Raw genomic sequence first — 14569 nt, 5'->3', positions numbered from 1 at the left:
ATGTTGTACTGATAGAGAGAAGCGATGAATTTGTGGATGAAGAACAGAGAAACACAAACTAAGAGAAAAAGATCGTGGGAGGAGGAGGAGGAGAAGAACGTGGATAAAATATTCTCAAATATATTTTGAGAGATTTATGGTAGATTTAGTTTAGATTTAGGAAACTTCTTTAACCGAATAGGAAGTTTCCATATTTTCACGATTTGTGTAGAATATGTACACTACCTAACCAGAACACCGTATAGGAGGTGAAAAATGTATTCTTCCTGTATGCGTCATATAAGGTAAAAGGCAGAACAAGTTATGTCACGTAGTATAACCTACCTATATCATTGAGTTGTGGCTATATATCGTTATCAAACTGTGGGTAGACTGAAGACATCTTTCTTGATTATAACGTAATCGATTCTATCTGTGCTAGAATATACAAAAAATGTTAGTTTACGGTATATACCCTTGATATATCTTTGTTTTAAACTTAGAATCGGACATATAAACTAGATAGATTACCAGAATGAGTTTTCTAACTGTACCTAGAAGATAAAATAAAATATGATTCTAATTTTTGTAAAAAAAAAGTTTAAACATATATATTGTCATACTAATGTTTCCAACAGTTTTCATATTTTTCTACATTTTTAAAATACAATTTACTATTGTTTCCATTAAAGAAGGGTAAAACATGTACAGAATTAGTAAAAATATGAGAAGTCTTATTGTGACAAACAAAAGTTCAAAGTGTCTCCAATTCTCCCTAAAATCAATGCATTTGTAATTAATATTTTTTTGCATTGAAATTCTAAAATGACATTCTTTTGTAACAAGAATAAAATGTTAAAATGACACTTAATATGAAACAGATAGAGTATAATTAAAAACGATTTTCATAAAATTTAATTTTAATTTTATTAAAAATTAAATAAAATTAAATTAAAATAGGTAAACCAAATCAAAAGAAATAAGATTGCAAAAATATACTTCTGATTTTTTTTCAAACCTTTGAAATTAATTTTTTTTTTTAAAATAATGTCCAAATGTAAATTAAAAATTTCTTTTAAAATAAAATATTATATTTAAAATTAATATTTTTCCGCATGGTGCATGAAAACTCATAGTTTTTAATATATAACCTAACGCTCTTACCAGTAAAGCTACGTAGAATTTATGTCTTTTGGGCCCTACAAAAATATATATAATTTCCACACTGAAAACTTCTATTCAGGCACTACCATGATTGAAGGTGATCTCATATCTTAGTTGCTTTGGTAGTAGATTAACTCTTAAGGTGGAGACGTTGGTCTTTTATATGTAACATCACCTCTAATCATTACGTAAGGCTATATCTATGTGGATCTTGGTTCGATTGCTAAAGTTTTCAGTTTGGTTGATCTGAGAAAATTGATTAATGGATCTAGCAAAGTCTGTCGTAAATCTGGCTGTGTTATGGACACTCTCTGCTAGTCTGGACCCATTTTGGTGGGGGTCAGAATACACCGGGTTATTAAAAAAAAAGTATGTGGTAAATCAAATCTCAATGGAACTATTTCTCAATACTGCTTCAATCATCCTTCAAATGTATCTTGTCATCTTGGCGTTATGTTCAAACACATGCATGTGGTGTAAGGATTAATTCACTTAACCGGATCAGACCATTTAATTGATCAGACTTAACCAAATTTAACTTATAGGATTTGGAATAATGACGCATTGTATAAATAAAAAGTGTTGGAGCTTTGCCTCATATGCTCAGCTTGGTTTTCTCGTAAGCTCATCGTTAGCGTTCTTGAGTATCTATTCTAGTTCACATTTTTGCATTCTTGATTCATTAGCTTCTGCCCGTAGCAACTTTCTCATTTGATGCAAACATTGAATCCAACTGCTCATAGAGTCTCTTGAACTCATCATGTAGCTTCCCTGCTACATTATCGTTGCTCCACCTCGTCTTCCTCAAGGCCTCTTCCGTTGATGAATAGCTCTTTCCTCCTGCTCCACTTTACATCGTGCACAACATCAGTATCATACTCGAGCATGTTTCTCCATCTCTTCTTCCTTTTGTGTTTCAAGTTGCTTGATCCGGGACAAAGACTCCTCGGACTCCTTTTTGAGCTCAGATTTAAGGCTCTCCTCTTGGTTTTCAAGCTCGGTCACATTCACAAGAGTAGATGAACATTTATATTGCATATTCTGTTGATTGATTCAAAGTCAATCTAGAAATTAAGAGGTATTGGGGTTGTGGTTTAATTTAGAGTGGGTTGTTTCCTAGTTATTAAGAGTTTATTATTTGTTTTTATTGTTGTGGGATCATGGGTAGTTTATATCTTTATTTAAATATTCAGTATTTTGTAACTTGTTTCCTAAGTTTTTTCAATCAAAGTAATATAGCTTCCTTTCTCTGAAATCTCCCAATAATTGTAGTATTGGGTTTGTAGTTTAGTTTAACGTGGGTTGTTTCCTAATTATTAAGATTTTAATATTTGTTTTTATTATTGTGAGATCATGGGTTTATCTCTTTATTTAAATATTCAGTATTTTGTAACTTGTTTCCTAAGTTTTTTCAATCAACGTAATATTCAGCTTCCTTTCTCTAAAATCTCCCAACAGTTGTGGTATCAGAGCAAAGTAATTTTCCAGGTTTCAATCCTCTTAAAACAAACAAGAAGAAGAAATGATGGCGAGCAACGGTTCAAGGCAGGCCCTTGTTTCGATTTTCAAAGGTGAAAAGTATCATCTATGGAGTCTCAAGATGAAGACTATGTTTCGATCGCAGGAACTATGGGTTCTGGTGGAAACTGGTTTCGAAGATGGGAATCCAGCAGAACCTGATCAACATATACGGGAGAGAAGAAAAAAAGATGCAAAGGCACTATTTTTCATCCAAACGGCATTGGATGATGATATACTCTCAAGGATCTCTGCAGCAAACACAGCTCATGAAGCGTGGGAGATTCTGAAGCAGGAGTATATGGTAACACAAAATGTGATCCTGGTGAAGTTACAAACTTTACGGCAAAAGTTTGAAACTCTTTCCATGGAACAGAAGGAAACTGTTGAAGAGTACTACTTGGGTAGAATGTCTACCATTGTGAATCAGATGAAGGCTTATGGTGAGTTTCCCACAATCATTGAGTCGAATGATCTGAGCACATACACATTTGATGAATTGATGAGTTCTGAAGAGAAAGCTTTTCAAGTGAATGGAGATTCTTTAGAGAATGGAAGATCTCGGTATTATGGAAGCTGAGGCAGAGGTGGATATCATGGTCGAGGCCGTGGTTATGGAAGAGGAAGAGGTGGATTCATTGAGCAGAATCAACACCAAGGTTCATACGAGGATCAAGGTTATCACAGCAGTGGATACGAGGATCAGATTCAGTTCAAGAGCAATATTCAGTGTAGGTATTGCAAGAAGTTTGGGCACATGGAGGGTGAGTGCTGCTCCAAACAAAAGAATGAGTAGAAATCTTAATTTGCAAGATGTTGAAGAAGAGAGTATGCTGTTCATGACGCGTTCTACTTGCACAAGTGCGTCTGATGTGGTCTGGTTTTTGGATAGCGGTTGTTCCAATCACATGGCAGGAACAAAGTCGTTATTCAATGAGATTGATGGGTCAAAGAAGAGTGAAGTTAGGCTTGGAGATGACAAGACACTGAAAGTTGAAGGAAAAGGAACTATTGCCATCAAAACAGAACAAGGTGATGCTAAAGTTCTATATGTTGTGCAGTATGTTCCTGGTCTTGTTCATAAGCTGCTAAGTGTTGAACAGCTTCTCACAAGTGGTTACAAGGTTGTGTTTGATGATGATGCGTGTGAAATAACTGATAAAAAGACAGGACAAGTTTTAGCACTTATTCACATGACATGTAACAAGATGTTTCCTCTTGACGTATTAACTTTTCAAGGGAAATATTTGGTTGCACAAGATTTGGTTGCACAGTTAAAGGTGATGCATAGACAAACCTGTGGCATTTGCGTCAAGGTAATGTGAATAGGTTGAAGTTCCTGAAGAAATATGATCATCTGTATGCTTCTAGCATGTATTTTGAAGAAGCGGAGAAGTCTCTTGAGTGGCAGATTGCAATAAAAGAGGACATGCAATCTATTGAGAAGAATTCTACATGTGAGTTCTACATAAAGAAGAAGCAGGGAGAAGATGGAATCTTTGCATCTCAAAAGAAGTATGTGGTTGCTTTGGTGAAGAAGTTCAACATGTCTGATTGTAAGAAGGCACTCACAACAAATAATTATGGTATGTGGTTTTCGAACTTGTTCAATTTCAAGTTTGTCGGTTGGACAGACAGCGACTGGTCAAGAAATTTGGATGATATGAAAAGCAATTCGGGAAATTGCTTTAGTTTTGGGTCTGGTTTTGTTATTTGGAGCACAAAGAATCAAGAATCTGTGGCACTACCATCATCTGAATTTGAGTATGTTCCAGTAGGTACAACAACAAAGAAAGTTCTATTGTTAAGGAAGTTGTTAGCTGATTTTTGTCTTGAACAGGTTGAAACTACAAAGAATCCAGCATTTCATAGCAGGTTCAAACACATTGATGTTCAACATCCTCTCATTCGCCAGCTTGTAGCATAAGGCAAGATTACAATGAAGTTCTATGGAACAAATGAGCAAGTGGCTGACATCCTGACCAAGTCCCTCCCTCAAGCAAAGCATGAGTTTTTCAAAGCTAAGTTGGGAGTGTGAAACTTTGAATCAAGGGGGAGTGTTGATTGATTCAAAGTCAATCTAGAAATTAGAAAGTATTGGGTTTGTGGTTTAATTTAACGTGGGTTGTTTCCTAGTTATTAGGAGTTTATTATTTGTTTTTATTACTGTGGGATCATGGATAGTTATCTCTTTATTTAAGTATTCAGTATTTTGTAACTTGTTTCGTAAGCTTTTTCAATCAACATAATATTCAGTTTCCTTTCTCTGAAATCTCCCAACATCTTCAACTATTCTTGCAGTTGGCTCTGCTCTAGCTTGTATGAGATATCATGATTCTTCTGTTTCAGTATATCATAGTCCATAGCAAGCTGTTCCACCTGTATCTCAAGCTCCTCTCTATCTCGTTTATAGACCTCAATCTCATTGTAGAGGTCTGCTGCTCAAAGACATGTGTGTCTTTCACATCCATGTGTCCCTTCACGAGGTCCTCAAGTGCCTTTTGATCACTTCTACAAGATCTTCTCCTTGACTCTTCCTTCCTTGAACAGAAAGTCTACGGCTCAAGTTCAGATTATCCACTTAATTACATTTTCTGCCACTGTCTTAGGTTGTTTGGTTTTATAAACTCTTTATCGCATAGAACAATCAACAAACATTTGAGTTAAAACTCAAAACTTTCTTTCTCCCTAATCTTATTTTCTCATCTCATATTCTTACTCTATTCTCCCTCAATTTCTGTCACAGTCCGTTAAGCTCAACCATGGGCTTAACAGTAAATTAGTTATATCGTTCATCTAATCAACTAACCAAAAACCGGACCGAGTCTGTTGATCCAGAACTGGGGTATACAACGTTTGTATCGTACAACTAATCAAAACGCAACAATTGAAACGACGATAAGTATTGAAACTTACACAAATTAATTACATAACAAGAACCAGAGTCGGTTCTAGTAATTATTGAGCTGGAAGCAAATCTAAAAATGAGGCCTTTTTATATTTACTTGTATAAGAAGAAAAGAAATTTAAAAAATGTCAATAGGTTATGTAGAACTCCTCAGCTCATATGCACTAAAATTATGCTTTACCAGTTGAGATATTGAATATTTATGTAATTTTGTGGCCGGTATTATTGATAATTTAGTGGCGGCTCGAAGCACCAGCTTCTCCCGCTTGATCAAGAATATAAATTTTAATTTTTTTATACGATATTTTTTAAATAATTTTCATATACATTCGCCATGCACAAGACGCAGGTTTTATCCTAGTACAGTAGTTTATCCGGTAATGGCCGCCCAAATAAGAATTCAAATTTCAAATTTGTACTAGGATTTAGGGTTTGAAATAATGCCACCTTGGGGGCTCTCCAAGACTAAAGAAAGCACCTATGGCTACCGCGAGAACACCGTCTCTACACGAACTCATTACCGATGAGCTAAACTTTGGAGCCTGGTCGTTGATGATGAGAATCACCCTAAGGAACGAAGGACTTTGGGACGTCGTCGAGAACGGAGTCCTGCCGCATCCATCCAGGGATCCAGACCCAGCAGCGACTCTTGATTTCGACGAGCTTTGCAGATGGAGAGATCTCGTGAGACAGGACATGAAAGCTCTCGAGATACTGCAGTCTTCTCTCACGGACTCGATTTTCAAGAAGACCTTTTCCGCTACTTCGGCCAAGGAACTCTGGGAGATGCTAGAACAAGCGCCTGATGTGTCATTCGATGCGGACATGTGGATGGTATATATACACCAACACCACCAACCATATGACTCCCAACGAGAAGTATTTCATTACGCTGGATAAGACAAAGAGAGACAAGGTAACGTTCATCAACGGGAATACTGTCGAGGCACAAGGGATAGGAGATGTGAGGACCGTGACAAGGGAAAGGGAAGATGAAGACGATCAAGGATGTGCTTTACGTTCCGGGGATTGTGGTAAGCGTTTTGAGTGTTGGCCAGATGAATTAATGTGGATATGTTGTTAAGATGGGACCGAAGCTGATTACTATTAGGGATCGGGCGACTGGAACATTGTTTGGTGAAGCTTGGTGGGATGAAAAGAGAGGCTTTTTCATGAGGTTCAAGGTTGTGTGAATGTAATCTTGGTGCTGAGTCTGTCTTCAAGTTTTATAGTAGACTTGATATTGTTAAATAAGCTGGAAAATTTGGCAATTTAGAATTGAAAGTTTAAAACTTTTCTTTGATATTGAACCATCTCTTCTGTGAATGTAATCTCGGTGCTGAGTTTATCTTCAAGTTTTATAGTAGACTTGATATTTTTAAATAAGCTGGAAAACTTGGCAATTTAGACTAAGTCTTTGGGCTTGAGTTTTAGTCTTTGTGTGTTTTATAATCAGTAATCTTAGTAATTATCTTATGAGCTATCATCAACTTTCTTTGTAGTCAAAAGTGTTGAACTTTTCATTTGAATCAGATTTCCATTATCATTCTCCTCTTTGTTTTTGATTCTCGGTTTGATGAAATGATTTAGAGAGATGAGAGAAACTTCATTGTTGAAACCATACTCTCATACCTCACACTCTCTTGCACATGCACTCTTATAGTAGATTTGTTACTTACTATACACTGACATTAAGACCTCTAGAGTTTAACAACCATCACTAGTCCACAATACCTCTAGATGCTAGACTATTCTAGTTTTACTAGCAAAGTTCAACAACTTAACTTAGAAGTTAATTTGTAAAGAGAGATTTCTCTATGAGTTTGCAGGTGATTAGAAGGCTAATGCATACATGAGTGTTGCGGTAATGGGTTAGTCCGGTCTCATAGTTTATCGACATTAATCTAGTTTTAAAGAAAACAATTTAGATCACTCTAGTGTATGTTGTGACCCTTGTGACAAATTCCAAATATCATTAGGTCTTTGGAGTAAACCAAGTTTGTAGATGTGCTGGATCAAATCTCAACCACTGCTTAAGCATCATTCAAATGCGACTGTTAATCAATCATTCAAATGCATCGAATATTTTTGGAACCTTGGCGTCTTAGTCCTAAATCACAAGTCAAAACCAGCGAAATTCTTGTTGACCATCAGTAGAGAGGGAAACTCGCGCGTGTGGCGTTGGGTTAAATCAACCGGATCAATTTGTTCGTTGAACCAGGCTTAACTACATTGAACTTTTCACAAGAATAACTAGTCCTAGACTCCTAGTTACATACGAACCATCCTCTATATATCAATTAAGGAACATTTGAAAAGATGTAACCTCAATTTTGTAATAATTAAAAAAGGTTTATTGCTTATGTGTCAATCAATTAGGTAGTTAATTAATCATACGTGTCAGCATCACATTGAAATTGAAAAACATGTTGGTCCAATTCGATTTTTATATCTCACTAGAAACATTTAATATCAACTGATATCATATGATATTAACTAAATCAAGATGTCTATTTATTATATATTATTTCCTTAAATAAAACCTATGGAATTAACTAATGTGATTATGATATATATAGTAATTAATGATTTTAATTAGAAGAATTGCTAATAATATGTATGCTTTCTATCATTTTTGTTTAATTATTTACTATTAAAATAAATTACACAATTACATTAATCATATATTAAAAATTTAGATTTTTTTTGTATATGTTGTATTTTAAATTTTTCAAAACGAGTATAAATTATTAAAACTGTTAAAGTCTCGCATAAACTTTTGTGATCAATTTTTAAATTGTTTTCTATAATAAGATACAATGATAATAAAATCAAATAAATAAATGATTTTATTTTAATAGGTGTTTATGTTAATATATATATACTTCGTATCGTTTAAATTTAATTATATATTATATACGATAGATAAGATTGTGTTTTGATTTATTTATTCTAAAATGATTGCGAATAAACAAGAGCGGTCATTTGATTTATATGTGCAAGCATATTTATTTCATAATAGTAACTGATTTGTTAGTTATTTAATATATAATTATTATTTTATTATTTCATATTATGCAGAAAAATATAAAATAAATATTTATTCTGCACAAGGCGCAGATCTTAACCTAAGTATGTATCTCTTCAATAATTTTGAATCTTAAACATTTTCTAAATCTCATACCAAAATAAAAGAAAGAAATGAGAATAAACTCGAAAATCAATATTTATATCAAGCAATAGCCAAAATGACACAAAAAGAGATAAATATCGAAGATAGATAGGATTGGCACGTGAACGTAAACTTCTCATAACCATAATTAATTTTTAAATTGCTAAATCATGATATAAAACCGAGATGACATAGTTTCATTGTAACCAAATAGTAGGCATGAGATTCTTCGGCCTAAACGTTAGGTTTTTATGCGATAAATAAATTTTTGACCTAAAATATTTTTAAAAATGGGATCAGTTCATTAGTAAACAAATTATGTAATTAAATTTTTTTTTTTAAAAAATTGTTTAAGTGCCAAATATATTAATTCGATCAATAATATAAATTTTTTTCTATACGATATTTTTAAAATAATTTTCATATAAATTTTCTCATCCTAGTAACCAATTAAAAAAACCTCATATTATTATTAGCCAAGTTCACCAGTGTATTTAAGTTTAATCGGATATATTAATCTATAAGGCATCTCCTCGAACCGAACCGAATGTTTGACCAAACACACTTGGTTTCTCCAATTTCCTTAAAACTGAACCAAAACCCTTTCGAAATTTGAAACGTTTTATTGGATTTCAAAAGGGTTTACGGTTACGATGTAAATGCCACTCAATATCACTGCTTAGGTTATCTTCAAGTTTGATAGTAGATTTGATATTGTTAAATAAGGTGGAAAAGATAATGAGTTGTTGTAAAACGAATGTTTTTAGGTTTGAATATTTCTGTGTTTTATTAATAAATAAGAGATCCCTTTATATAAGGGTTACATGAGAGATAAATGGAAAGATTACAAATCATAAACATAGATAAAATAGGAAAACTAGAAGAATGAAAGTCTCTAGCCGACTTTCCCTCTCTCTCTATGCCGCGGCCACCGCCTCTCTCTCTAGGGTTTGGACCGTCTCTCTCTCTAGGGTTTGGGCCGGTTATGGACGTCCACTAATTGATTTATAACATTCCCCCTTGGATGCCATAACCATTCAGGGATTGTAATACGCTTAATGTTGCCTCATTAAAATCTTATCAGAAAAACCCAGTGGGACAAAACCATGATGAAGGAAAAAGAGTACAACACGTACTACTCCCCCTGATGTGAACCTCAGTGGAAGTTCTTCAGCCTACGCATCTGATGCGTGAGCTTCCTGAACGTGCAGGTAGGAAGTAAACAAATCGGCCAAGTTTATTACTGAACCGTAACTGGATTACTTTGACCTCTCCGGTCTTTTCTCATGTCTTATGACATCGTGTGAGCATGGTCAATAAGTGAATCTTTGCTGTCGACTACTCTTAATTTGGTCGGTCAAACTTACAGACAATATACATGCTGAGCATGGTGCCATGAACTTGTAATCTCAAGTCATAAGTCTATGTCCCGGTGCATCTTTTTTACACGGATGTATATCAACCACACTCTAATCTGATCGATTCATGTTGAGTCATAGATCTCGCCTATACATGTTTATAACTTGTCTCATGAGTGTCTAAGATCAAGATGTGATCAATGATTATTGCTGTAATAAGTTTTACGATCTCATTGAACTATGGCTCTGCAGCCAAATACACTCATGGACCTCATACATGACCATCGACTCTTCTTGCCTTTGGCAATGCTACATTCATTAGTCTTTGGAGTCCTATCTTAATATATGATGGCGTCCCATGACCTTTCTTGCCGTGGACCATATCACGCATATTAGGTCATGGACCTCGGCCACATGTGTTTATGGACTACAACACGATGGCTGATCTTTCTTTTCACTAGCCATGATCAAAGAAGAAGGGCCGGACGCCTCTAGCCGGACACCCACACAAATTTAATAGATAATCTGTATAATAAACAGATTTTAATCGGATTATTAATTAACAACACATCTCCTCGAACCGAACCAAACCGGAATGCTTGACCAAACACACTCAAGTTCTCCAACTACGTTAAAACTGAACCAAAACCGTTTTTGAAATTTGAAACGTTTCATTGGATTTCAAAATGAAAGTTAGGGTCTACGGTTACGATGTAAATGCCCACTGAATATAAAATAGAAAGTCTTCCGCTAATAGTTTGTCTATTCATTCTCTCCAAAGTTTTAAAAACCCTAACTGTTACGGCTTTGGCTGCATCGACGAAGAAGATCTCCGGCGAACTGAACTTCGAAACCTGGGCTCCATCCACCAAAACCACACTGATCCAGAAAGGACTTTGGGAGGTCGTCGAAAACGGAGTGCCACCGGATCCATTGAAGAATCCAAAGCTATCAGCGACGATTCAACCTGGAGCTTTCGAAATGGAGAGATCTCGTGGTGAAAGACACCAAAGCGCTTCAGGTAATTCAACCATCTCTTCCGAACTCTGCCTTCAGGAAGACTCTCTCTGCCTCTTCGGCCAAAGATGTAACATCCCGATGTAACATCCCGAGTTGTGATATGTGAAAAAGCTTAAGAGAATTTATTTGGCTACCTATGTCACCAAAGTTGACTTACCTTTTTCGGATCACATCCTGAAAGAACTCCAGAGTTAAGTGTGCTTGAACTGGAGTAGTGGAAGGATGGGTGACCTATCGGGAAGTGATTCGCGATAGCGTGCGAGTGAGGCCAAAACACGGGAAAAGATCGGGTGGTGATTGCAGGGTCAGTAAACAATGATTTCGAGACTTGGAAAAATTAACGGACCGACCGTCAGACAGGATGAGGCCCACGGGCCGAGAGAGCGGGCGTGGGTGGCCCATTAGCCGTGGGCGGTCGGAGCGTTATAAGTGGTATCAGAGCTGGTTAGCCATCTCGGTTCTGACCCGAGAGGCGTCTTGAGACCTGTCGTGGGCCGCAACGAGGACGTTGCGTTCTTTGAGAGGGGGTGAATTGTAACATCCCGAGTTGTGATATGTGAAAAGGCTTAAGATAATTGATTTGGCTACCTATGCCACCAAAGTTGACTTACCTTTTTCGGAGCACATCCTGAAAGAACTCCAAAGTTAAGCGTGCTTGAGCTGGAGTAGTGGAAGGATGGGTGACCTATCGGGAAATGATTCGCGATAGCGTGCGAGTGAGGCCAAAGCACGGAAAAATGTCGGGGGTCAGTAAACAATGATTTCGAGCCTTGGAAAAATTAACGGACCGACCGTCAGACAAGATGGGGCCCACAGGCCGAGAGAGCGGGCGTGGGTGGCCCATTAGCCGTGGGCGGTCGGGGCGTTATAAAAGACGCTTGGGATTTGCTCAAAAACGGTAACAAAGCGGTGGAGCTAGTTCGGTTAGAGAAGCAGTTGGAAGAACTCAGCATGAATGAAGGAGAGGCGATTGAATCCTACGTTGATAGAGTTACGGTGATCCTCGAAGATATGAGTCGTTTGAACAGAGTGAAATCCAAGTACGAGGTTAACATGAAGGTGCTGAGTTCGCTCAAGATGCCGTATAAGATCGCAGCCCCGTGTTTGGAAGAGAACGCGGAGATTATGGAGAACATGCCTCTTGAAAGTCTTCCTGATTTTTTCGATTTTTATGATTTTGTATCCGAGGAGGTTTGCCTTCTGATGGTGAAGGGTGTGAGTCTTGACTCGAAGCGTGGCAAGTGGTGTGGTATGTGCAAGAAGAGGAACCACAACGAGGAGGATTGTTATTACAACCCTAGAAACGGGAGTTCGAGTGGAGCAAGGCGTGGTAAGTGCTTTCAGTGTGGAGAACGAGGGCACTATGCGAGAGACTGCAAGGGAAAGAATCAGGAGCAGCAAGTGGAGGAAGTTGAAGTTGAGTACTTGATGCACGCAGAGGAAGCTTTAGGTGATGGAACTTGTGATGAGGATGTGTGGATGGTACACCCCTGTGGTACCACGAACCATATGACTCCAAACGACAAGTACTTCTCTGCTTTAGACAGAGCACATAAAGCGTATGTTGGATTATCAGACGGAAAAGTTCTCAGAGTGGAAGGAAGAGGAGATGTGAAGATTGTGATGAAGGATGGGAAGAAGAAGAAGACGATGAAGAACGTGCTTTTCGTTCCTGGGTTGAAAGAAAACGTGCTGAGTCTTGATCAGTTGACCGCAAGAGGCTATTCAGCAAGAATGGAACCAAAGAAATGCACCTTCCACGACCGAACTGGGGCGGTGTTTGGGGAGCCTGTGTGGGATGAGAGAGGACCAGCTCTGCGTTTGAATGTGGTTGAAGAAGGTAATCTCACCTCTTAGTTAGCTCTATGCTTTGCACTTTGGTACTGAACGTAACTCGAAAGGTGGACGTATGTGTTGTTTTCTCTTTTGGTTTGGTGTTATCATGTTTTCAGTTTGGTCGTTTTATTGCTAGTTTGCTACTGCAGTAGTATGAATCAGTCTGTGTTGTCTTTTAATCCTTGGACGGCTTTGGTATTAATCTAGTTTCCAAACATTTTTCTTGGTGTGGTTAATCCCAAGTTTAAACAATCAACAAAACTCTTGTGACCATCGTTGGAGAGAATTACTTGCGTGCGGTGTAAGGTTTAATAACTTAAATCGGATCAACCCATTTAAACTAAACCAGACCAACCCGTATTTGATTTCGAAAACTCCGTATCAACCGAATTCAAAGAGTGAATAGGCTTGGCATTTAACCGAATTCTAAACTTAATTCGAGCCCAACAAAATAGGAATCCGGTAGGAATTTTTTTTTTCTGATAAAAAGAAATACCCGAATGATTCGGTAATGTTTATACTTTGATATTGAGTATTAGGCATGGGCATAGAAACCGAAAATCGAACCGGAACCGAACCGAATCGGAAACCGAACCAAAGTTCAAAGATAACCGAACGGTTCCTATATTTCTATAACCGAAAAACCGAAACCGAACCGAAAACCGAATGGGTATCCGAATATCCGAAATAAAATTTATATACCTAAAAATATTAATTATATTCAGTATTAAAAATACTAAATATTCAAAACTCACTACTTATATACCGAACTATCCAAAAAAATCGAAATACTCGAATATTTTTTTTTATCTAGAGTATTTTAAATTATCCAAATTATCCTAAAGAACCGAATTACCCGAATAGTTTTTATCCAAAATAATAAAATTTATCCAAATTACACCCTATTTATATCCAAAAAATCTCCAATAAATTGTTTTTTACCCCGAATCATCCAAAATTAACCCAAAAAAACCGGAACCGAACCGTAACTGAATTGAAACCACAAATTTATTGGAAATTAGTCGGTTCTTATAATTGTTATCTGAACCGACCCGAAACCGAAAAGAAACGAACCGGATCCGAACTGAATTTCATAGATAACCGAATGGTTCATATATTTTTATAACCGAAAAACCGAGAACCGAACCGGAACCGAACCGAACGCCCAGGCCTATTGAGTATTTTGGAGAACCTATTGTAATCGAAATCCAAACTAAAATTTGAAAATATTTGAAGATTTCGACAGTTTTTATACCAGTTTTTTTTTTTTTTTTGTAAATTCAAATATTTTATCTGATTTAAATAGTTTGACAATTTTATTAACATAGATACTTTTCAGTTTTTAATAGCTTCAAAGATTTTATTAGAGACATTATAATGCCAAATTGAACTGAATTCCACCAAAATTTGGAAAAACCAAAAATTTTAAAATTTGAAATCCGAATAGAACCCCGCTCAGGGCTAGAGGTGAATCTAAACCGAAAATATCCTCTCCAGTTAAGATAAACCGAATCGAGATCCCGAGCTTATCTTGAAATGCCTCCTACACCGAAAGAGGGTTTACGATTTGGTTTAATGTCATTGTATAAATAGTAAGCGACGCGTGTATTGCGA

At 36.6% G+C, this 14569-nt stretch overlaps 1 protein-coding gene across 1 annotated transcript; it reads left to right on the top strand.

Annotated features, from left to right (window-relative positions):
• Nucleotides 1-11811: 11811 nt before the first annotated feature.
• LOC111206180 lies at nucleotides 11812-14243 on the top strand. The gene has a single exon (XM_048758850.1). The coding sequence runs from the start codon at nucleotides 12071-12073 to the stop codon at nucleotides 12974-12976; it is 906 nt and encodes a 301-aa protein (XP_048614807.1). The 5' UTR covers nucleotides 11812-12070; the 3' UTR covers nucleotides 12977-14243.
• Nucleotides 14244-14569: the final 326 nt, after the last annotated feature.

This window comes from Brassica napus, chromosome C5 (genome assembly GCF_020379485.1).
Source record: "Brassica napus cultivar Da-Ae chromosome C5, Da-Ae, whole genome shotgun sequence".
NCBI classification, from domain to species: domain Eukaryota; kingdom Viridiplantae; phylum Streptophyta; class Magnoliopsida; order Brassicales; family Brassicaceae; genus Brassica; species Brassica napus.
Note: the sequence above shows the minus strand (reverse complement) of the source record. Positions and strands in the feature narration are given on the sequence as shown.

Bases quoted from the DNA above. Each gene is read 5' to 3' on its own strand.
- LOC111206180 (XM_048758850.1), top strand. From the start codon at position 12,071: ATGAATGAAGGAGAGGCGATTGAATCCTACGTTGATAGAGTTACGGTG.